At 39.4% G+C, this 24,174-nt stretch overlaps 2 protein-coding genes across 5 annotated transcripts in view; both read left to right on the forward strand.

The window, feature by feature from the left end:
• Positions 1-22,028, forward strand: LOC135289407 (monocarboxylate transporter 13-like). 4 transcript variants are annotated; one of them, XM_064402972.1, is made up of 6 exons: positions 1-6,585; positions 10,218-10,361; positions 11,494-12,300; positions 14,147-14,345; positions 15,909-16,003; positions 21,891-22,008. In XM_064402972.1, exons 1-5 carry the CDS (start codon positions 6,384-6,386, stop codon positions 15,955-15,957), a joined length of 1,401 nt encoding a protein of 466 aa, XP_064259042.1. In that variant the 5' UTR covers positions 1-6,383; the 3' UTR covers positions 15,958-16,003; positions 21,891-22,008. The 4 variants fall into 4 exon arrangements, with proteins under 4 accessions (XP_064259042.1, XP_064259041.1, XP_064259044.1 ...); XM_064402971.1 differs by lacking the exon at positions 15,909-16,003 and having other exon boundaries at positions 21,891-22,028; XM_064402974.1 differs by lacking the exons at positions 1-6,585; positions 15,909-16,003 and adding an exon at positions 8,137-8,595 and having other exon boundaries at positions 21,891-22,028.
• MLANA (melan-A) overlaps positions 21,950-24,174 on the forward strand; it is an 8,168-nt gene continuing 5,943 nt past the window's right edge. The window contains exons 1-2 of the mRNA XM_064402980.1: positions 21,950-22,086; positions 22,983-23,081. Of these exons, the coding sequence (XP_064259050.1) occupies positions 23,008-23,081 (74 nt within the window). The 5' untranslated portion in view covers positions 21,950-22,086; positions 22,983-23,007. The remainder of the gene's footprint in view (positions 22,087-22,982; positions 23,082-24,174) is intronic.

Here is a 24,174-nt window from a genome sequence, read left to right on the forward strand (position 1 = left end):
ACAGCCCTGTTCCCACTGAGAAATCAATGAAGAAATTCTCTGGTGGTGAAAGGGGTGAAGTAGTTTTGAAATCAGTGGAGCTGAAATTATTTACAGCAGCAGAGAACACTATCACTACTTTCAGTTTTGAGAATACTGAGAAAAAGGCGTTTTAGAAATACATATATATCAAGCATCTGTTTCAACCATTGCCGATTTCATTCTATGAGCCTAGTAATAAAATCCAAGACACACTAAATCCTGAATGGTTAAATATTTGTGACTTGACTGGACAACATTTAAGCATAATCTCTTCATAATCATGAATCATTGTTATTGAAGTACAGATGTTCCAGGGAGATTCTCATTTCACTCTACACCAAATATTTCATGGAACAGTCTACCTGTGAATGTATTTTGTGCTTACTCAAGCACTTAAAGTGGAAGCTAACCCTTGGAATTAGTGAAAGCTGAACTGACAAACTAGATCTGAGGAGAAGTGACTCTTCTTGGCATCTGGAATAATAAATAAAATTTTTTTCCTCCAGTGTATAAATGGAAACATGAAAGTTATCGTAAGAGTTTTCTAAAATGCTTAAATGTTGAACAAGAAATAATGTAAGCAGTTTAATAGAAGTGCAGTGTACAATTTTTGTCTTATTTTTAAAGTAGAAATAAGTTTAATAAGTTAAATTTTATTTGTAAATTTAACATGTGGAGGAAACCAATAGATGATTAAGAAGTACTGTACACAGGTATAGCATAAAATTACTGTATGTTCTGTTCACACAGAAATTGTGAAAGTATTTTAGCCTGATCAGATGAGCAGAATCTACTATGGTATTAATGCATAATAGGAGTTCTGGATAACCCAAACTAAATGGTATGAGTAAAGACTAAATGTATTTATTAGGAAGGACTGTAAAAAATGAACATTCGGTGTAGTCCCACTAAGACCATTCTGGTTTTAAGGCAGAGTCATGACAGGTCATGACAATATTCCTTTGCACATAATCCCCAGTAATATCAGTGAATATAATATTAAAAATAATCTGATGGACTGACCAGTGAAATATTCCAGTCTTCATTGTTTTGTATATAGACTTGAATTCCCATGACTGTAATACAATATTCAAGGGCCACCTATTCCAAGCATGCTAACAATGAGGAAGTCAGGCAGATACAGCAGGAGGCTCACTGGGTGAGCTGTGGGTTCTGAGGGAATGGGCAGAGGAAGTGGCTGAGCCACAGTGTCACATTTGAGAAGTAAGTCGTGGCAATGAAGCTGGTGGAGCTGTCAGTGACTGGCAAAGGGGAAGCACAACTACTGTTTTTAGAGAAGCAGTAAAGAACATCAGTGGAACTACAGGCCAATCAGCCACAACCCTGTGCCTGGCAACATCATGGGTCAGAATGTACTGGGCTCACAGGGCATGTAAATACATTGAGTGTATACAACCACCATGTGTACAACAACTTCTCCTCTGGACTGAGCAGTTTCACCTGTCAAGATTCATTCCTGACTACTTCTTTTCTGCCTTCTGCATTGTAAAAGCACACAATTAATTTCGCCAAACTGGGAAACTGCCCCAGTGTAGTGACCAGCAGTGTCAGTTCACCAGTCTAGTTCACTGCATGAAAACCCTCGTGGTAGCGAGGAGGCGAAGCAGGAGTGGCAGCAACTTTTCTATCAAGACTGCACACTAATTCCACTTAAAAAAATACCCCATAATTTTCCTTTGCCATGATTTTGTCTTCTCCAGCCCTAAAACATAGCTCTAGGGAATTTTCCCAGCAAAAGAAATTAGAATGTTACGTTACAAACTTGCTGGCTTCACATGCAAATATGCCAAAAATATGCAATATATCTGTTTCTTAGTTATGTAGGTCAACTGCATGTTTATACTTTCCTTAGCACACACAAACTACACATATTACTAATCCAGTCATGAAGTATACAAACATGTAAATAAAAATACTACAAATTGGAACAGCCTACCAACAGTTACCCAACAGGTAGTGACTGCAACAGCCCACCCTGCCTCCGCCAACAAATACAGTAGCAGTACAGCCATCACAGCCTTAGTGCAAGGTAGATTGGTAGGAAAGGGAATAAGTTCCAATAAACCAGCAGTGAGAGCTGGGAGAGAAAAGTTTTACAAGGACCAGCAGTATGTAACTGTGGGCTCTTAAATCACACAAGTAAAGGACTGCTCTGGCGTGGAGAAGGGCTCAAATATGCATATATCATGCTCAGGAGAGCACATTAGAGCTTCCTGTAACTTCTGTCATTGCTGCAGGCTATGTGATGCTCACTGTAGCCAACATCTGCCCAACAGCACAAGCATAGGGAAGCCACAAATGAACTTCAAATTTGAATAAACATTTGCAGTAAATGCCCCAGAACACAGGGGAGTTTGATGTCAGCTGACACATCTGAACTTTCTGGTTGGTCCAATAGTTGAGTTCAGTAAAAAACATGGAAAGAAACAGCAGTCCAAGGCTAGTGTAAGTATAGTGCAGATAAATAATAAAATCTGCATTCCTCTTGTAAGTTTCCTCCACCCATTCCTGATTTTGTTTCTCTGATCTCTAGTGAGGACAGAACTTTGTTTTTCTGAGTATGGGTGGAGTCAAATGACTTTTGAGGAGGGGAGGAGGGGATTCCTATAAAATCCAATGCTTACACATCCTGAAGGAGACAAATTGGTTTGTTCAGCTAGCCAGATGGTAGCTCAAGAGAAAGATGACCTGGTGGTTTGCAGCACAACTCAAGAACTTACATACAACTGGAAGGTGAATGAAGAGCTTAATATCCCATACAAGCCTTGGCTATCTTAATAAGGTAATTTCTTGATGCTACACTTGATTTTTGTTACTTCTAACTCGTTGCTCACAGCATTCAGCCACTCTTTTCCATCCTAATATGCTTTGTCAATAAAATGCTATAGATCATACTCATTAAACTGACTCCTAAAATTGTTGCGAATGATGCTGTGAAGTTAGAAAGGAAAATTTAATGAAGAGTTCCTCCTGAATTTGTGTCTGAGGAGCAGTAACTAGTACAACTCTATTTTAGTTGAAGCTCTAGTGACAGGTGAGCATCAGCAGAACCAGTCTGAGTGTTAGATGAAAATAATAAGGTATCTGAATGTGACAAACATAGCCTGTTCCTTGCTTGTGTACCAAGTCACATGTGTGGAGGAAGTTTCAGCATAAATAACAATTGATTTCTTTGTTTCTTTCCATCTTTCTTCTAATACAACCAATAAAACAAGACTATATAATTTAATCTGTTGTTAATTTATTAAAGCAATATTTTGTATTTAGTTTTACATAGTTCCTGTTTCAAGGTATCAGCGTTTGGTAAAAGTTCTTTGGTGTCTATGTATATTAAGTATGTTTTTCTTCTTTTTCTCTCTCTTTTTTTTTTTTTTAGTAAGTCCAAATCCAAGGTAATAGTACAATGTTTGTACTGGAAACCCAAACCAAAAACCCCAAAACCCCCATTACAAAGTCACATTTCTTTAAATGTGGAAAAACTTAATACTTGCCCTTTTTGGTCTTCTTGGGGAACCTATATCTGTAAAATATCACCAGCTCACAAGGAGCCCACTCAGCGTCCATTCAGAGAGAGTGAATACATTTATTTGGGGAGTGTTAAGTATGAGTTGCATGAAAACAAGAGATTTAGGATTCATACTAACAACAGCTTTTTCTTGAATCCACCACCATGTTGTTTTGCAATGTGTAGCAAATGTATTCAACTCATTTGCTCTTTTGAAAGAGTAAATTATAACATGGAGCACAAGATAACCAAGTAGAACAAGTATCTGTCTTCACAAGTTTATTGGCACCCTAAAATGTAAGCAATAAGATAAGCATTTTATAATTGATTTTTATTATTGTCTGATAAGCTTTCTGAATCATTGGCATGAATCAAAACAGAAATAGCTTGGAGAACTTGTAGAGCATGAATAGAGGAACAGCTCCAGTGTCTCAGAAAGTGTCTTTGTAGCTATCCAGGTGTAAAGATAAAAGTTGCACTCCTGCCTGCGTGTTCTTGCTGGCAAAATTTGCCATGAGCATAACAACACTACTAACAGAGCTGTCCTCTCTTGCTGATGCACACACCAAGCCCAGACTTTCCTGATTTAAGTCCATGTCTCACAGGACATCTGTTCCAGCAGCCATGAGAAATTTTGGAGGTAGGAGTCAGTGGTATGCTAGACAGAATGTTTGTGCTTCCAGGCACTGCTTTACATTTTTGAGGGATGTTGTGTATGACCAGGCACAACAGGAGGAGCAGTTCCCTACAGGTCTTTCCTCCTTTTTATTTAGAAGGTCAGTTCCAGGGACAAAATGGGTAAGTGAAAATATTAATTATTATTAAATAGTATATATTAATAATTAATTAATATCTTAGTGTTTACCATTACTCAATAGCTAAGAGCAAAAGGAGATCCTATGTAGATTTTTTTCAGCTTAGGATGTTTGCAATTACATAATCTTACAATAAAGATTGTCTCTTGCAAGTGAAGAAGGAAGAAAGCAAAGTATGGTGTCAGAACCATGTTCCTTTATTTTCATATCTATGCTTTCTTCTACCCTGTTTAGGCATTCCAACAATTCTCTATAGTATGCAGCTGCACTGCTTTCAAATCCATAGGGCTGCTGGAAAATAACTATCTCATTAATTAATAATGCAACTGAAATAGTAATTTCATTTTGGAATAACATGTAACACTGTGATCATTAAAAGGAACTGAAGGATGAATTCTGAGCTGTGACATAAAAGATGTGTTTGTCGTAAGGAAACATGCTGTTCATTTAAGTTTGTGAGCAGTAAGGCCCAATTTATTCTCCTCCTGGGACAGAGTTTGCCTAATGAAAGTGAAGGGTGCTGGGTGGTGTCATGCAGATTTTATCATGCCTGTTTTAGTCTGGGTGTTGCCTGGTAAGCATCAGGATTTCTTCTATCTGTCTTGTGGCCCAAATTATAATCCCTTGCCTAGGCATGTCTATGCAGAATGCAGAAATATCAGTATCACTCTCCCTAGGCAGGCTCATTTAGCTTGAGTGTTGTGTTCTTTTTATGTTCTTCCAAGCCTCAAACAAAATTATGACCATGCTACTTGAACTCAGCATTGTCAGAATGCTACAGCTACAGCTTGATATAATTTCTTTATTTTCTTATAGTTAACTGAGCACTAATACAAGTATTAATGCTTCCAACTTTACAAAATGTATGACCTTGGAAAGTGTTAGCTACATTTGACAACTAAGAAAACAGGCACAGCCAGATCTAACAACTTGCTTAAGATTATCCCAGAAACTGTGGGAACGAAAACCTGATTCTTTCATACAGACCTCAACATAAGGCAGTCTCTCCCTCTCTTGTGGCTGTTCTAAGATTTTTTAAGATGTGCAAATGTCAGTCCAGACATGGGGCAGTAGAATGATTTGGTTTCTGATCCCTACAAGGCTTTCTTGGCTTCTTTCCCCCACCCTGCTGCAGTGATTCAGATCCTGCTGAGATCATGCACCTCAAGGGAGCAAATCACAGGACTAGTGACTGCTTCTTTGTACTGGATAATTTCAAGTGGTATGGATTCCCTCACGCAGCTCATTTTTCCCAGGTGCACACAGGGTAGATAATTTTAAGAATAGTACATCTTCAGCTATCCCAAGTTTCCCATTCTCCTCCTGAGATAGGTCTTTTTTGGTCTTCTGTATCTTGTACAATATCCCTGTTCAGAATTTAGTGTCCGTGAAGAAACCAGAAGAATGTATGAATGTTTCTCTCCCTCCAGCCAGATCCCATATCTTCCATGCACTGCATGATTGCTGTGTGTTTATCACCAAACTTTTAAGGGGAAATATGTTTTTTCAGTTTTGTGCTTAATAAGATGTTCTTGCCTATGAATATATCTTTGCAAGGATGGATGTGCACAATTTTGGCAAAAACGCTTGGTGTTGCAGGAACAATTAATATTTATAAATGCTAAAATGTTGAGGACTCTACAATTCTTCTATCTTTGAAAATCTTCATGTCTGAACATTTTCCCATTGTCTTCTCTCATTTGTTTACATCTGCATGCTTCTTTTGTTTTCTTAACTCTGTACTTGAATTAAAAAAAATAAAAAAATTCTTTATTCAGTCGTCTGTCTCTGGAGGCCTTTGTTACCCAGGTAATATTTTCAGTCAAACCTCTGTAATGAATGTTGTATTTTAACTTCATAATTACTTGTGTAAGCCATTCCTATAATATTTTAACACGGGCCTTCTACCAATTTGCAGATCTGTTAAAAAACCTCATCACCATCACTACCACTCCAGAAAAAAAAAAAGAAAAAAAGAAAAAACAACGCAAAAACCAGAGAAGAACTAAGAATTAGAAAATATGCAGGCTAAAGACAGCAATCCACCAGACGGTGGCTATGGATGGGTTGTGGTATTGCTAGCCTTCATGGTGATGGGCCTCACTGTTGCTGTCCTCAAGACTTTCGGTCTGTTCTTTGTTGAAATCCAGCAGCACTTTGATGAACTTGCAAGCACCACTTCCTGGATCACATCAGTAACTATTGCCGTCTTTCATTTAGGAGGTAAGTAGTAGTACTCCTCTAGCATTTTATTTTAATATTAACTACCCAAGAAAGTTTGGAAATCTTCCTTATAAAAACCCAATCCCAGAAACATGTAAGGTCTAGGCTTCCTTCTTCCATCTCTACAAAAAATGCAGAAAAAATTCAGAAAATTAGTATTTACTGTCTCATATATGGAATGGGTTAATAACAAAACTCTATAGACACAGGAATCTGATTGCTTGAAAAAACAACATGTACCTAAACTCATGATTAAGTTCTGCTACAGGCTTTGAGTTAAACTCATTAGAGATAATTCTGATAGCCACAGAGCTTGTTGAATCAAGTTCTTAAAACAGTTTGGGCAAGTTCACTGATCTCAGAGTGACTGTCACTTTTTCAAAGTACTTCAAAATACAAGGATTGTGACCCCATCCATCAGGTAAGCCATCTGCTACCAAAATTATTCTCAGTCCTGCTTTTTCCCACTTTTTATCTTCACCAAGATCCCCTTTCTTTGCATGTATTACCAATTCTATGTCTCCTCCACCCCTCTTACTATAATTCCAAGTTATTGATCTACCAGAAGACTCACAGGGTTAAAAAGAAAAAAAAAATCTATTCTCACAGAGAGAACTCAATAAAGACATGACCATGCAAGCAGAGAGTAGGGGAAGATAGAGTGAACTGTCCCAGTCAAAGGCAGTGAGGTCAAATACCACATCACACCAAATGAAGGAGGGAAAAATAGGAAATATACTGCATTTGACTCAGCTTGGTTGTTTAGAGAGTCCTTAGTGCCCTGTAAACTGCATGATCCTTCACATGTTGTGAGGATTCCAAACATGTGCAGACTTGAACTGTACAGAATTTGTGAAGTCTGTTCTGCATATTCTCATAGAGATATATTGTTGCAATAGGTAAATATCCTTACATAATAAATACTATCATCATTTTGTTTCTGAAGACACTTCTTTGCATAGACATTGTATAATTACATGCATCCTACTCAGTCCACACCTATCAGTATTATTGCTTGGAAATACAGTACTTCCAAACATCAAGAGCAATTGATCTTTCTTTGAAAAATGTATTCAGAAGGAAAAAAGAGTAACCCAAAGTCAAAGTAAAAAGATAAAATAAGTCATGAGTTGAAAAGATTTTATCAGTTCCATAAACTGCTATCCTTGATGCCTGCTTTGCAGTGACAGATATAATTAACTGAAAAAAAAATTTGAAAAACCTGCTTCACAGACCACAGAAATGAAAAAATGGTAATCTGTCAATTTGGTTAACAAAATAGATGTATCACTGACATATTGTGATACTATTGTGTCATTCAGGCATTTGATCTTCATGAGAAGAAAAAGCCAGCACAGGGGGGAAAAACTTAACAGTCCTGTTTTAGTTAAGCTTTGTTTTGTTATAGCATATATTTATATTGTGTAGGAATGTATGAAGGAATAGAGCATATGACACAATAATATCAAGTGTAAATCAGAAAAAAATAATATTTGCCTAGCCACGTGGGAGGCCAGCCTACTTCCAGGAAGGCAGTTATAATATTCAGCAGAAATTGTTTTTCATCCTTTGAAATCCATTGAAAATAATCCTCTTTCACTGAATAAAGCTTGGTGGTCAAACATTCCAAACCCCCTGGGCATAATAGTTTATAAATGTCTCAGGTCAATACATAATTGTCCTCATCTTCTTCTGCCTTTGCTTCATTTATAGGGACCACAAGACTTCCTGATGAAGATCACCTGAACCTCCAGTTCTTTGAGCATGTTTCCAGTCCTGGTTTAGTCTTTCTTAATGTCTATCTCTGGGAAACCTTACGTGTCTCTTGGCTCAGTATGAAGGATGATCACTGAATTATTATTTTTTCCTATTTGGATCCTTTCAACAGCAGGTCTGTTTCTTGTGTCAAAGGAGAGCATGTGCTTCCACTCCCAAGGTCAGCACTTGCAACAGGCTGTTCAGCTTACTACAGCAAGGATTCTCCCCATCACCTTCACCAGCCTTCTCTCGGTACTGATGTACACCTCCCAACACCGTTCTCTTTGTACTCTTGTTGTCATCCCTTTCCATTGCTTGTGCATTTTCTGTGTGTTGCCCTTGTCCTTTCAGATTCTGGAGTCAAGCTATTTTACCCATTTCCAGTTCTGTGGCTGTTTCTTTCTCTTTCTACTCCATGTTTAATTCCTGACTGTTTATTCTTCTTATTTGCTATTTAAGAATTGAGATTTGGTAATATTTCTGCTCCAGCTGCAGATCTTTTTCTTGTCTTCAAGAACTTTCATGGATGTTATCCTGTGTCTACTTTTCTCTTCTTTTTTTCATCATATTTTATGATTCACCAAATGCATGTACTTTATCATGTGTCATCAACTACAACTTAAGATAATAACAGAATTTCAGTATCATTTTTACGTGCTTATAAAATTATAATATTTTTGCTGTAAAAGCTAATGAGACATTTGAGGTTTGTATAACTCCTGCCAGGTCTTTCTGCTGTCAGACAATGTACATGCTGCAGATTTTGCAACAACTAATACTCTGTCAGGTTTATTTCACTCATCCTAGCTACCACATTCTCTTAATTCTCATTAGCTCTGGCTAGTGTACAACAACCTGCCCCTACAAACTACTATGAAACCTTCCTTGCTGGCTGCTCTCTCTTAATAATTGTCTTACTACTTATTTCAATGTAGAAACGTGTTCCCCGTTAACTGAATTCCGTTTTACGCATGAACTCCAGTTCCCAGGATGTTTCGGAGACTGTAGGGAGCTGGTTCATGCCAGGTGGAACTTGGGAACCCCCTAGTGGTCATGGCTATTTAAAGAAATCCTACAGCCTTGCCCTCGACTCTTGCGATGCTGATGGGAAAAAACATGCAGGCAGTAAAACTATCCTTAATTAAGCAAAAATATCCTTGACATTCCAAGTGTTTCCAGACAGTGACTGGAGACCAACGCAGCTGCTGCACCATCAGATCTGTACCACCTGCACCTTTGCCTTTGCATAGAACAGCCTCTGTTGTGAGAAACTGTACCACTAAATAAAGATTTAAGAAATGAACTGCCAATTTTCTGAAAAAGATTTACCACAAAATAAACCCTGGTGTTTGGTCCTTTATAAACTTTTAAAATTCCATTAAGGGTTGATTTTTTGCAAAATTCTAGAAAACAAAAGTTAGTTTTCTCCAGAAAGTTTTCATGCCAGACATATCAATAACACATTCTCAATAGTACAATTTTCATAGATGAACCTATAGATTCCGTGGCTGAAGTTTCACTTTCTGCTAAAACAGTCCATGAGGTTCTTTCTTGTTGGTAGTTGTATCCTTACATGAAAATCAGTAGAATTGTCCTACTACAAGGAAGGCACTAAAATGATCTTTCCCTTTAAAAGAGTATACATATGATGAATATGTTTTCAAATCTGTGCCTCAGGAACAGTAATTTCTCTATCAGCAAGGATACAATTTTGAAATTTTGATTGACCTCCTACCCCATCCAGCAGAATTAAGGCTGTTTGTGTCAAGCATTATAATGGTAGTCCTCGTCAAAATGTTTTATTTATTTGGCCATATTGATCAGATTAATGTTCCTAATGTATTTTTCATTCTCCAATTTCTCTGCTGATCTAGCCCCTGTTGCCAGTTCACTGTGTGTACAATATACCCATCGGACAGTTGTGATCACTGGAGGACTTCTGGCTTTTTCAGGAATGGCACTGGGATTTTTTGGACTCAACATGGTCTGGATGTATGCAACAACTGGCTTCCTACAGGGTATGAATTTATGGCTTTATGGCTTTCTTCCACCAGGAACTTATTTGAAGGTGCTAGTGGTAGGAGTTTTAAAATCTGGTATCTATTTTGACTTTATGAGCAGCCAGAACAAGCAATGTTCTTTAAAAGTGGTTTCCCTCCTGTTCCACTCTGGAAATAAGAATTTGTACAGGAAACCTGCAACTACAAAGAAGACAAATATTTAGATGCCAGTAATTTACACTTGCAAATTATATCCAAGCAAAAAAATTAAGTGTTTTATTTTTCATTCAGAGATAAGAGCTTTGTGAGGGTTTAAAAAAACCTCATAAAGGGTACTGAAATAAAAAGACAGAGAGATCCCAAAATCTATACTTTCTATCAGCTTATCTTATGCTTTGAACAGAGTCCCAGGCTTTCATTTTATTCCAATCCTTTCATTTACTCCTTTATTCCAGGCAAAACTAGGCCAGAAAAAACAGCTAGCAGATTTTCCTGGAACAGGAAGCAAAGCTAGCAGGGAATAAAATAAACCATTCCAAATTCTGCACTGGATGCCTGAGAAAATGTCTGGAATTTGAACCCTTTGGCAGTCCTGGGCTGCCAAAGAGTCTAGGGAGCCATCAAAATAATTCTAACTTAGAGCAGGTTTTAAGTTTGCTCAAAGCAGTTGAGCAAGAAAATAAAGAACAAAAAGAGGCAATATACCAGCTTCCTTCATGTCCCACTTCTCTGTCTACCCTGAACACAGCTCAGCTCAACCTGCTGGTCTGACCTAGTACCAACCTTAACACAGACAGCATGGACAGTGGGATCTGCCTAGCTTCAACCCCATGACCATGTGATTGATTTCTCATGCATTAGCAAACCTGTGAAACCAACTTCTTTTTTTTTTTTTTTTAAGTGCGAATGTAATAATGTAGAACTAACTGTTCTGCTTTTTCACTTGGATATATACAATGTACAGAATATAATGTCACAAATATACCCTTACACCTACTCCAGCTAAGCTCATGCTTCTTCTAGGCAAAAATGTTTTCCTTCTAACGCTTTTTAATTTTGCAAATGTAGAAGCACTGACTGCTTTCATTTCCACCTTCACAAGACACCTCAGTAGTGTCTAACCAGTACTATTTCTATTGGTGTTTTTCAGGTCTTGGCATTTCTTTTTCATGGACACCAGCTATTAGCATTGTTAGCCACTATTTCTCCAAGAAAAGGGCTTTGGCCAATGCTATTGCCAGTGCTGGAGAATGTGCCTTTGCATTCATGTTCGGGCCATTTTTCCAGTGGTTGATTAGTCAATATGGATGGAAAGGTGCCCTATTGATCATAGGTGGCATCCAACTCAATATTTGTGTCTGTGGAGTACTGATGCGACCCCTGGCAAGCAGCTGCTTCCTTGAGGCCAGCCATTTTGAAACTGAAATACCACCTGGCAACGATGCATCCAGGACAGACAAAGAAGATAAGTCTCCCATCATGCACAAAACCTTCAACTGGATGCTTGTGAGGCGACCAGAATTTGTACTTTATGCCATTTTTGGTATATTAGCTGCTATGAGTTTTTTTGTTCCTCCATTATTTTTAGTTCCACTTAGCTACAGCCTGGGAATAGATGAATCATGGACTGCATCCCTCCTATCCATTTTGGCTATGGTAGACTTTGGAGGCAGATTGCTGTGTGGCTGGTATGCCAACCTCCATGTTACCAAAACCATTCATTTGCTGGCAATGGCGATTACATTGATCAGTACTTCCCTGATGCTCTTGCCACTGGCTAACAATTACCTTTCCTTGGCAATATTCACTGGCTTCTATGGATTCTTCTTTGGTACAACAGTCGCCATTCACATTACAGTGCTGGCAGATGTTGTGGGCATGACAGAATTTGACAGTGCCCTAGGACTTTTCATGCTTATTCGAAGCACTGGAGGTTTTGTGGGGCCTCCTCTTGCGGGTAAGTTAAGACAACTTACTGCCAAATACAGTTTAAAAGAAGAAAGGGGAATGGTAATCCAAACTGAAAGGATCTGGATCTGCATTCAAATTTCCCCCTTTTTTAGTTCAGGGGTATCTGAACCAAGAAATACATAAAAACAAATAGTCAGTTTAAATCCTCTCCAAAATACCTTGCTCCCTCTCTTCTGTGTGATTTTAGAGATACCTTTACAAGAAAGGAGGGATGAAGGCAGGGTTCACATGGTGGGTGGTCCTGCTTCCTGAATCCCACATAATGCCACTTGATAGCCTCCAACTATCTAGCTAAGAAAGTGTGCTTTTGGGACAAGCAGCAGACACACACTTTCAGAGAAGACACTGAAATTTGAGACTAGTGATATTGCACAAATGTTGGTATTGTTGGGAGGGTTTCTAGAGAAGTTCAAATTGAACAGCCTGAAACATTAGGCTATGCAAACCTCAAGGAAATATTCAAAGAAATGCCTGCTGGTTTTAGACATCATTTGAGCCAACTATATAATAAACAGGGAAGGCAGCACATAAGAACAGTGGGAAGAGAGAGCAGACAATGAGACAGCACATGGATTTATGGGCTGGCAACAAGATATAGTCATCTTGGAAAAATGCAAGACAAATGAACTGCAAGCTGTAGAGTCTTTAAAAAGTGATATGGCAAAAAAAAAATTTAAAAATTGACCAGTGTGAATTGTATAATGCAAATCTGAGTCCTCATCCAAAGACCATCGTTCACGCACTACAAGTGACTTTTGTGGTAATGACATTGCTAATGGGTTGCAAATGAGTCAGACTGAATACTGAAACACTGGAACATTTTTATTCACTTTTGAAAATACAGGGACCAGGAAGATTTGTAGAGAGTTTGAAACACAACAGTATGAAAAATGTGTTGGAAAGATCTGAATAAAATACAATTTATAGTGGCTGGTCACTAGTACTGATTATCTGGGAATCAGTGCAGCCCCTTTTTGTATGTTTAGTAAACTACAAAGAGATATGGAAGAACTGGGAACCCTAAGTGCCTCTCAAGCTCTCCTCTCCTCCTTTGAGTGTAAAATCTAAAAGATTTGAGTTCATGGTTCCTGTGCCTATGTAGGGCTGATCTTAGTTTAGAATGTGGACTAGGGAATACCCTAAAATGGACACACTTTCCACAAGCAAGCAACCTTCATCAGCCCACAAAGGAATGTGCCATCACACCCACAGGGCAGCTGACACACTGCTGCAGTGCCTCTACTGTACTACTGTACTGTAGAGATTTTTCAGTATAACACACAATGGCATTACATGTTTTGGTTGGCTTCAATGTCCCTGAAAATCAAGGTCTTTTTGTTAACATCTGTGACTCTCTTATGAACTGGAAACCCACAATATGTCAGACAAATTCTACAATTTTGTCTCTAGCAGATGAATCTCCTTTCCTTCTTTAAACTCACTCATGCTGTAGTTATGGTCCAAATTACAGCAACTAGTGACAGCTACACCACAGAACACGGAGCTGCTCACATACACAGCTGCAGAGTCTGTCTTTTTTTTCTGCCAGCACCTGCACTGTCTGCTACACTTTAGGGTGGAAAGTGCTTCAAACTGTGTAATATATTGTTTCACTAGCAATTCACATATGAAAAACAATGAGACATGAATTGTGTTTCAAACTGAAAAATGCTATACTGGGGTGATATTCCATGTGCTCATGGTGTAGAAATCTGCCAAACAATTATGTAGCCAGCACACTGCCTTTGCAAGAGCATATATTCACACTGCTGAGCTAATTTACTTTAGCCTGTTCTCCATCATTCACATGCCTGTCATTTGTTTCTCTCCAGGTCTGATTGTGGACATGGCTGGAGATTACAGAGCAGGCTTCTACATGGCCGGAGCCGTACTTGTCCTATCAGCTGGATTTTTAATTATTTTAGATCGACTCCAACAGAGAAAAATAAGAGGAAGCAAGATTAGAACTAAACCAGAAAAGTCGACATTAACCTACCCTTCCCTCCGTATCCTGAAACATCAAGCCAGAAGGTATGGAGAGCACAATGTAGTGGTGTGACTACATGAGACCTCTGGCAGCATCTCAAGGACACTTGGAAGGTTCTATTTTTGCCAAATTCGCTATTATTAGGATTTACAAAAGAACAGAAGTTTTGGGTAGGACTGTTTGAAACAAAGGAAGAAAGTAATTAATTTACATGCAAATTAGAGCAGTAACCATTACTATATTATTTTGGTATTGAAGTTGCATTTTGACCATGCAAGTCTTCAGTAGAGTCCCAGAGGGCTCTGCTAAATGAAATAGGCAAACCATGGTTTAAATTAAATTACCATGAAGCATGTGTGCAGCAGATAGAAACTCTATCCCCAACTGCAGACTGCAACTATCATTAAAAAAGAGGCATCAGCTCACAAATGCTAACTTGGGGAAGTCATGCCCAGTATTTTCAGTAAACAAGTTGGATCTGAAAGCACAAGTAAATTAATACAGTTGTGAGCTGAAGGGTTTGCAGGTACTCTACAGAGCAGTGCTGGAATAAGATAAATAAATAAACAAACCTGATTAAAGGTAAAAGTTACATGAGTAATAGAATACTTTAGAGAAAAATGCAGTCCTAGATATCAGAAGTAAAAAGCAAAATACACCCACACAAAATGGAGAAGGGTTGATGAGTAGTAGAGGAAGACCTAAGGGTACAGTGGACTTCAAACTGAGTAAGAATCCCAAATGCAACCCTGTATTAAAAATAGCAAATGTCTTTCTGTGTTATGGTAATATAGAAGAGATAACAATGGTAATACAGAGGAGATAACAATGCTTGCAAGGCTTTGACTGGAAGAAGTACATGAGTTGCAAAGAATTAAGTGGAACATAAAGGAGAGAATTAAGAAATTAAGAAAAAAGTATAAGAAATAAAGTTTGCGTGGTTTAGAAGACAAAAGTTTTTACAGGGCATGGGAACAGCCTTCAAATCCCTAATAGTCTGAGATGAAGAAAACATGATTAATTCCTTTTCTTGTAAGACAACTGGTAATTCATATCATTCACAGAAAGACAGTTATGTAACAGGGAAAAAGCTTCATTGTAGCCTGTTAAGATACAATGCAGGCTATGAATGCAGAACATGAGAACACAGAAATATCAGAGAATAGGTAACACACAGTAAAGGATCTAAATCTATGTGTTTCAGAGTAATAGGATAGGCTAGATGACTTCCTGAGGTCCCCTTCAGTCCCACATTGCAATTTTCCTGGGGCAAATACTTTGAGTAAATACTCTATTTATAAGAATAAAAAAGAGTCTTTATCCAAACAACTGTTTTCTTTATAACTTTACTCTATCGGGGGAAGACAGAATTTAAGGGAGAAAAGGCTGAATAACATTCAGAAAGAAACACTGAAAGGAAAAATATGTAGCACTTTAAAGCCTTCAAACTATTATGAATATCATATCTGCCCTACTTAAAAACTTCAGAAATTTTCACCATTGAAACACTTCATCTGTGAAACTGAGTTTACTTAAATTATTCATCTGAAATAATTACTTCTTGTCTTATAAGAACAAGCATTTCAAAAATTTAATTTAACTTACAGGGAATCAGATGAACCCTTAATAAATCAGCTACCTGTGGGGCTTGGTTGAAGAACACGTATTGGAAGGAGCACACCTGAGTATGCAAAGTCCTGTAGTAAGGCTCTGATACACCTGACAAAATCCTTTTCAAACTTATAAATTGAAAAATTTAGATTTTTCTAGGTATTATTCTTCAGTCTTCTCCTGCGTTCCACTACTTAAAATAACTCTTAATTTTATAGAATGGAAGTGGCATGGGTGGGAAGAATGGGGAAAAGTTTAATAGATGCAGTTTCCACCTCTGGCATCCTGTTAAAGTTCTGTATTTTATTACAAGCCCTGTGACAAATTTATTTTGACATGGGCAGCAAACAAGGCATTAGTGGCACACTATGCTGGAAGAACAGGGCACAAGGAGTAGGTCAAGGGAGGTGATTGTTCCCCTCTGCTCCATGGTTGTGCATACATGTTGGAGCAGCAAAGCACAGGAAAGAAGTTGACAAAGATGACTGAGTTCAGCAGAGGATCACTGAGAGGCTGTGGAACCAGGGCTGGAGGCAGGGGGAGCAACAGCTTTGGGGGCACCAAAGAGCATCCCCGGCACCAACAGGAGGAATAGAGGAGATGTAGCTGGGCTGTTCACAGCAGTGCATGGTATTGGGGTGAGGCAGCAGCAAAGCTGAAACAGAGAGAGCTCAGGCTGAAGCTATGAGGACAGCCTGGCAGCCTGGACATGGTACGGTGTGGCTGGGCTGACCACATCCTTGAGGCTTTCTTGGCCCAAAGGGCTGAAGTCCTGAGCAGCCCAGTCTGAGCTCAGAACTGGCTCTGTCAGGGCTCAGGCTGGAGATTTCCCCTGGTTCCCACCAGGCTGAACAGGATCTTGTGAGAAATACTTTTCTTTGCTAAATGCACTAAATAGTATTAGTCCCTTGGACATACTGTCATCTTGTTGCTATGTATCCAATGGCACAAAAGAAGTCAAATCAGAGAATCATGGGATAAACTGAATTGGAAAGGGTCAATCAGGATCACAAAAGTTCCTGACCATCCCAAGATTCACATCATGTGCCTGAGAGTGTTGTGCAAATGTTTTTTGAATGCTGTCAGGCTTGGTGCTCTTGACCACTTCCTTGGGGAGCCTCTTCTAATGACCAGCTACCCTCCAGGTGAAGAACATTTTCATGATATCCAGCCTAAACCTCCCCTGACACAATTTCAGGCCATTCCCTCAGGTCTTCTCACTGGTTACCACAGAGAAGAGATCAGTGCCTGCCCCTGCTCTTCCCCTCATGAGGATGCTGAAGACCACAATGAGATTTCCTCTCAGGCAGACTGAACAGACCAAGTGACCTCAGCCACTGCTCACATGGCTTCTCCTCCAGACCCCTCATCCTCCTCATCACCCTCCTTTGGGCAGGAGGCATCTTCATTACCCTCTTTTATTGTGGCACCCAGAACTGCCCCCAGCACTCGAGGTGAGGCTGCCCCAGTGCAGAGCAGAGCAGGACAATCCCTCCCTTGCCCAGCTGGCCATGCTGGGCCTGATGCCCCCCAGGACATGGATGGCCCTCCTGGCTTCCAGGGCACTGCTGACCATGTTCAGCTTTCCACAGACCAGGACCCTGACGTCCCTTCCTGCAGTGCTGCTCTTCAGCCTCATTCCCTAGTCTATACACACACCCAGAGTTGTCTCATCTCAGGGCCAGAATCTGGTATCTTCCCTTGTTAAACTTCATTTGTTTGGTGACCTGCAATTTGCTGAGGTAGCCCTGCAGGGCCTTTCTGCCTCCAAAGAATTCAACAGCTCCTCCCAGTTTAATGTCTTCAGCAAACTTAGTGTTTGAGTCCTGCATCCAAATCATTAAGATGCTGAAGAGTACCTAAGCCCTAAGGTGGAGCCCTGTGGAACCCCACTAGTGACAGGTCACCAGCCTGATGCCACCCCATTCACTGGAACCCTTTGTGCAGCCCATCAGCCAGTTGATCACCCATCACATAATGCATTTATTCAGCTGAATGCTGGACATTTTGTACAATTTCAGGATCATGGGAGCTGATGATTCTCATAGCCATGGTCCTCCAGTTCCAGGCAGTGGGATGCCCTTTGTCCCTTATTGGTGTTGAAAGTAGAGGCAAAGAAAGTGTTAAACATCTCTGCCTTGTTGATGTCCCTGTTTTTGAGGTGACCAACCTCAACCTGTAACAGGCTGATATTATTTCTGCACTGCCTTTTGCCATTAATACATTTGAAAAAGCTTTTTGCTGTTCCCCTCAGTTGGGGCCAGCTTCATCTCCGGTTGAGTTTCAGCACAAATTTTCTCCCTGCAGTGATGAGCAGCATCTCTGTAATCCTCCCACGTCACCTGACCTTGCTTCTGCTGAGCCTACATCTTCCTTTTTTGCCTCTACCTCCCAAAGAAAATTCCTGCTCAGCCAAGCCATCTTCTGCCTCCCCTGCTTGAATTCTGGCATTTGGGAATTGCCTGTGCCCTTGGAAGATGATATTTAAAACATGACCAGCACTGACAGACCCCAGCACCCAGCAAAAGCAGGTATCTTGCCAGGGTATCTTACTCACTAATTCCCTTAGCAGCCAGAAGTCTGCTCCCCTCATGTCCAGAGCTGAAGTACTGAGTGTTTGTATTCATTTTGGAACTGCTTTTACTTCAGCTGCAGCTGAAGTAAAATATTCCAAGTTAAATTTCACTGGATTACTACAGGGATTACTTAGAATCACAGAATAATCAAAGTTGGAAGAGACCTTTAAGATCATCAAGTCCAACCATCCACCCAGCACTGCCACTGTCTCCTCTAAATCCAAACCACATTACCCAGCGCACACACCTCTGAAACATCTTCAGGGATGGTGACTGCCACCTCCCTGAGCAACCTACTGTAAAGGACTCTTTTGATCCAAGTTCTAAGAATGTAGTCAGTGTTGACCATACTAATTTTCTTCAAGCCATGGCCTCAGAGGCCTAAATCAGCAGCCCACCTGTAAGGAGTTTCTCGCCCTAAAACTGTTATCAAAGTTAGTTTCAGTGAAACAGGATCGTGAAGCTTTAGAAAGCACTATCATTATCTTGAATCCAGGTATGGCCTCCTGAAATTACATGCAAGGGAAGAAATTCAACCTCACCTTGACAGCACTCAACTGCAACCAAAAGTTTTTCACCCATGGCTGACCATTCTGCATCTCATGGAGAAAGCCCCACAAATCTGAACAATCCCCTGGACTCAGAACCTCCAGTTTACCACAGAGAAAGTAGGAGCAAAGGAAAACTGCCAGAAAGCTGTTCAAACATTTTTCTTTAGGAAAACATGGTAGAGTAACAAAGGTACCACTTCAATCATAGCATCTCCTTGACACAGTTTCTACAGGATTAAGACTACCACTCCTTCTTTACTGTAAGATTCAGAGGTGGAGCAGAAGGAGAAGGGTCTGACAGTAAGGACCACAGCTTCATTTGGAAATTACTTGAGGAAGTTTCTGTCATGAACCAGGTTTTCAGGATGAACATATTTATGGTGCTTGCTCCCTGGAGGGGGCTGCAGTCAAGGGTAGAAGAAGTTGAGGCATAGCTTCTTTTCAAAAAGCTTCAAATCCAGCCTATGGTGGAATTCTTCAGCATGGAAGCCAGATAATACCTCCTTCAAATACGTCCCCAAACCATGGAGAGACAAGGATCCCCAGGATTAACTGAAAGGGATATAATTCCTTATTTTCTCTTACTGTACTATGTTACTGGTAATGTAGATTTAGCAGTGAAATATCTGTGAGTTTCACTGAATTTCCCATAAAACTCAAAACTAAATCAGGTGTCATACTTGTTTTTCTTTGTTCTGCGTGCTGTAGGAAGCCTCAAATGCCAAAGAATTATCAATTAAAGGAAATAAATTAATAAAGATCCCAGAATCATGTTCTAGAAAATGGGATCATAATGTCAACAGCACAAAACCAACCAACAGCTATTCTTTTTCAAAGGTCAGGCCTGTTATTTTCAGTTACACCAGAAGTATTCATTTCCTACCTTTCACCAAGATTCATCAGTGCCCTGGATTTGCCACAAGTTTGGCTATCAGAAGAAAGCTGGGTTACTTTGGGGGTTCTCCAAAGTGCTCCTCTTCCATGCTCTTCTCCTGAATAGTTATCTTTGAAAATGTAACACCTTTGGAATCCATGTGTCAATCCCAGTGACTTTGCATTGATGGAGTTAGCAGCACTACATCAGAGAAATAACATTTCGTAAAAAGATTGAGATCAAAAGCAGGATGTGGTGTTTCATCTCCTCATCCATCCAAATCCTCAATAGCAGCATTCTGCATTTACATTCCAGATGGCACCACAGATCCATGACAAAGCTGTTTTGGTTTTTTCCTTTCCTGTTATACTCTCAACAAGAGATTCATTCAGAACACATAATATTCAAGCAGTTGACATTTTACCCCACATATCACTTGAGGCAAGTAAGGGTCAGAGAGTGGTTTTGCTACATGAAGAAATCATGTGCATTTTCTTTATTAGTGTTTTGATTCTCACAAGGTCAAGCAGCTTGATCAAGCAAGTTTCAGTTATCATCCTCTTCCAGAAGTGAAGCTTTTCTTCAGGAAAACACATGATTTGATAAGGAACTTTAGAACATTTCAGAATGCAGAAGGGCTGGAATGTTTCTTGGGAACTTGACAAACTGTGATAGCATCCACTTACAGTTTTACACACATGGATATTTACAAAAACTTACCTGCATCTCTTTCACCTTTGAAATCCCTATTGAGTTCATCTGGGTTAACTTGCTCAAGTTCCTTCTTCCTGCACCCTTTATTTTCCCCTCTGCAAAAACTGTGTTGCTTCAAACTTTTAACAGGTCTAGCAAAACCAACTAGACCCTTCTGGCACCAATCACAGACTCACTGAGTTTGGAAGGCACTTCTGAGGCCCTGTGGTCTAACCCCCTGCTGCAGCAGAGCCATTTGGAGCTGGTTGTCCTTGACTGTGTCCAAATGGCTTTTGCAGATCTCCAGTGGAGGAGACTCGACAAACTCTCTGGCAGCCTGTGCCAGTGCCAAGTCACCCTCACAGAAAAAGGGTTTCCTGATGTTCAGAGAGCACAGCCTGTGTTTCAGTCTGTGGTCACTGCCTCTGGTCCAGTCACTAGGCACTCCCATGGAAAAATATATAGACAGGTCAGATTTTTACCATAATTAGGAAAAATACAGAAGCAGCCCCACACTAGCTAAAAAATATCAATGTTAATACTTTTCATCTGACTTCCTAATGAAATGGATGTTGGTCACTCCCACTACCTGTTCTTTCCTATTTTCTTTTGAGTCTGTCAGCCGTTTTCACCATATTTAGAGCCCCGTGCACAGCTTCAAAGACAAGTGAAAACTTAGAAGTTCTTAATCCTTCAAACTTAAAAAAAAATTATAGAGGGACAGAGAGGCTCAGATTAATGATTCATTAGGACAAATGACAAGAAGAACATGGGTCTTTTATCTCCTTGCTCTTTTAGCAGTAACTAACTGCTGGTATATCACAGTACCCAGACCTCTGAATCAATCACAGACTGCCATTTCTTGCCTGACCTTGTAAATGGAATTATTAGAGTGTCAACACAGGCAAAGGCCAGACTTCATTAGTTCTGCAGCCCATGGGATGTACCCTCTTTTTGTTGCAGTATTTGCTTCTCAATATAGAATTAAACTGTACTTACCTTAATCTAAGACACTTCTATCACAGTGTAATGAGTTTTGGTCTGCATATACTATTTTGCACAGTCTTGAAATGGTGCGAAAAGAGTGCCTAAACAAAGCTATAGTAAATACATGCAAAAATAGCAGTCCTCTGTAACAAAATAAGCAGCCTTAGATCAAACATGTTTGAATCTAGAAACAGTCTGCCCACTTGTAGTTATTGGGCAGGTAAAAAGGTGTTGGCCTGTCTCTCAGAGCACATGTAATTAATCAAGAAATAACAGATTTTTCTGCTGCTTTTTAAGAGGGAAGGATGCAGAAGAAAATGAGAAGTTGCCCCCTTGCCCCTTTCATGCTAATTAATGCATTCAGAAGCTGTACTGAAAGGAATTTAAACTCGTGATAGTCATAAGAGGACAGATCAAAGGAGAAAAAACCAGACCAAGTCAAAGAAAGCTGCATATGCCTTCAGTTAACAGACAGAATACAGGTCTGAAGGAGGTAAGATTTCTATTTTTTGTTTTACACAAAATTTTCAGCTTTGCTTAAAAATTATGCTTTAGAAGAGGCTTGACTGTCTCGAAGTAAACTCAAAATGTTTTCTTTCCTTGGCTAGAATTATCTTCAGTAAAGTCATTGCGTTTTCTAATTTACCTGCATAGGGTAGGAAAGATTAGTGGGATACAATCAAGTAGGATCTGTTATTGTGCTATTCACATTACAGAAACATGATTATGTATGGATTTCTTCTTCACTATATTTGATTGAGTAGATTTTTAACTATTCAGACAGCTGTAATTACCACCTTAAGACTGGGAATAAAGATAGTAATATAAATTCCCTACAAATCTGAGTTTAGATTGTCAGCAGACATAAATCAGTATTCCCACCTGAAATTCAACAGATCTCTGAGAGTCTCCAGTGACTGAAAACCTATCCCCTGAGTGTTACAGATCTACAGAATTCTGGGAAATTACAAAATAGAAGGGAATTATAGAATAGAAAAACAACTATTTTAAAGAACAATATTAGTTTTTCTTTTAAATAGTTTTTCTTGTCCAGGTAAATTGCCTTTTTTTATATTCTAGATTTTACTTCAGAAATCTGCCATCATTTGGCACCTAAACAGACCACATAAAATTCTGCAAACTCTGTTATACTCAGTTGCAAACACCTTGATGTCAATGTTGATACTAATATGTAGACTACAGTTATGGTTTTGAGCTTTATCCTAAATTGGGACAGTGGCATGTGTATGTGAATCTACTTGATTCTGAAGATATCAGATCATTCTGCCTCTCTAAAATGCTCCTATTGAAACACAGAAGCTGAAAACATTAAGCTTCAATGGTAACAAACAATTTATCACACTGACACACTGTGTTTCTACCGTGTAGGTTTGAGCAGGACCAACCTCACAAAATGCCCAGGAGATATAACCACCTGGACAGCAACTACTTCAGAGGGAAAGGACATGTCTATTTTGCAGCAGAAGAGTAAGCATAAATCAAAACCTATGTTAGCATGTAAGCTGGTGAAAGAATTTGTATTGAAAGAAAACCAGAAAATTGTATTAAAAAATTCACTGTTTTATATAGATGGAATCCCTTTTAACTATCTTATAGTTCTCTCTAGTGTTTGTCATAGTGCAACCTTAGACAGCCCTCAATGATAAGAAAAATCAGAATTGCAGAATTCAAGAATCTAGAGTTAAATCATAGGATCACAAGTCATCGGCCTTTACCAGCTTTATTGAGGCTTATTTAGAATTTACTTTTAAGGCTGCTGCAAGGTGATCTGTGTACTAAATCTCTAGATTCACAGACCTCTCTTAGGAACCTCAAAGGGGCATTGTCTCACCCTAAAAAATGGCAGAACCCCGCCAGAGAAATGGTGAAAAAAAAGAGCAAAAGACATCAGTGCCATACAAACATGACTCCCAAATTGTTTCTGGCATATATTTTTTTACCTTTGAATTACAATAAAATATGTTTGGTCTGGGATTATTAGAGATGCTATCCAACTGGTAATGTTTTATTACATAAGGCAAGTAACTCCAGTGTGCTTGGGATATCTGTATGTGAACTGTGCTGCTAGTTCTGGCTTACTGGGCCCCAAACTTAATGACTTGTTGCAATCATTCATACTGCAAGACGGCTGCTCCTCCATCAGCCCTGGCAAAAAGAATAAACAAAGGAGAAAGCTCTCTATTAGTCCATCCAAAGCAGCTCAGTTCTTAAAAAAAAAAAGAAGAAGAAAAAAAAAAAGGCTGGCTAGTCATGTGTCAGCACTTGAAATTAGTCATGCTCACCTCTAACTGCTGTGAATTCTAGTGGCTGCATCTGTAAATAGTTTTTCTAGATACACAACAGTGACCCTCTCCTTCCAGTACCAGAAGTATTCTAGATATGAACCCAGATTCCTAGCAGCACAACTTCAGTTTTAACTGGAATGGCAAGAAATTGTATACACACTTTCCATACTACCCTCTGAGTAGTTAGGGAAGTAGTCCCTCCAAGTTTCAACTGTGCCGGCGAGAGTAGGGAAACCAGTGGAGCCATCTCACAACTTTGGCTGCATCATAAAGTG

Source organism: Passer domesticus, chromosome Z, assembly GCF_036417665.1.
Source record: "Passer domesticus isolate bPasDom1 chromosome Z, bPasDom1.hap1, whole genome shotgun sequence".
Classification (NCBI taxonomy): domain Eukaryota; kingdom Metazoa; phylum Chordata; class Aves; order Passeriformes; family Passeridae; genus Passer; species Passer domesticus.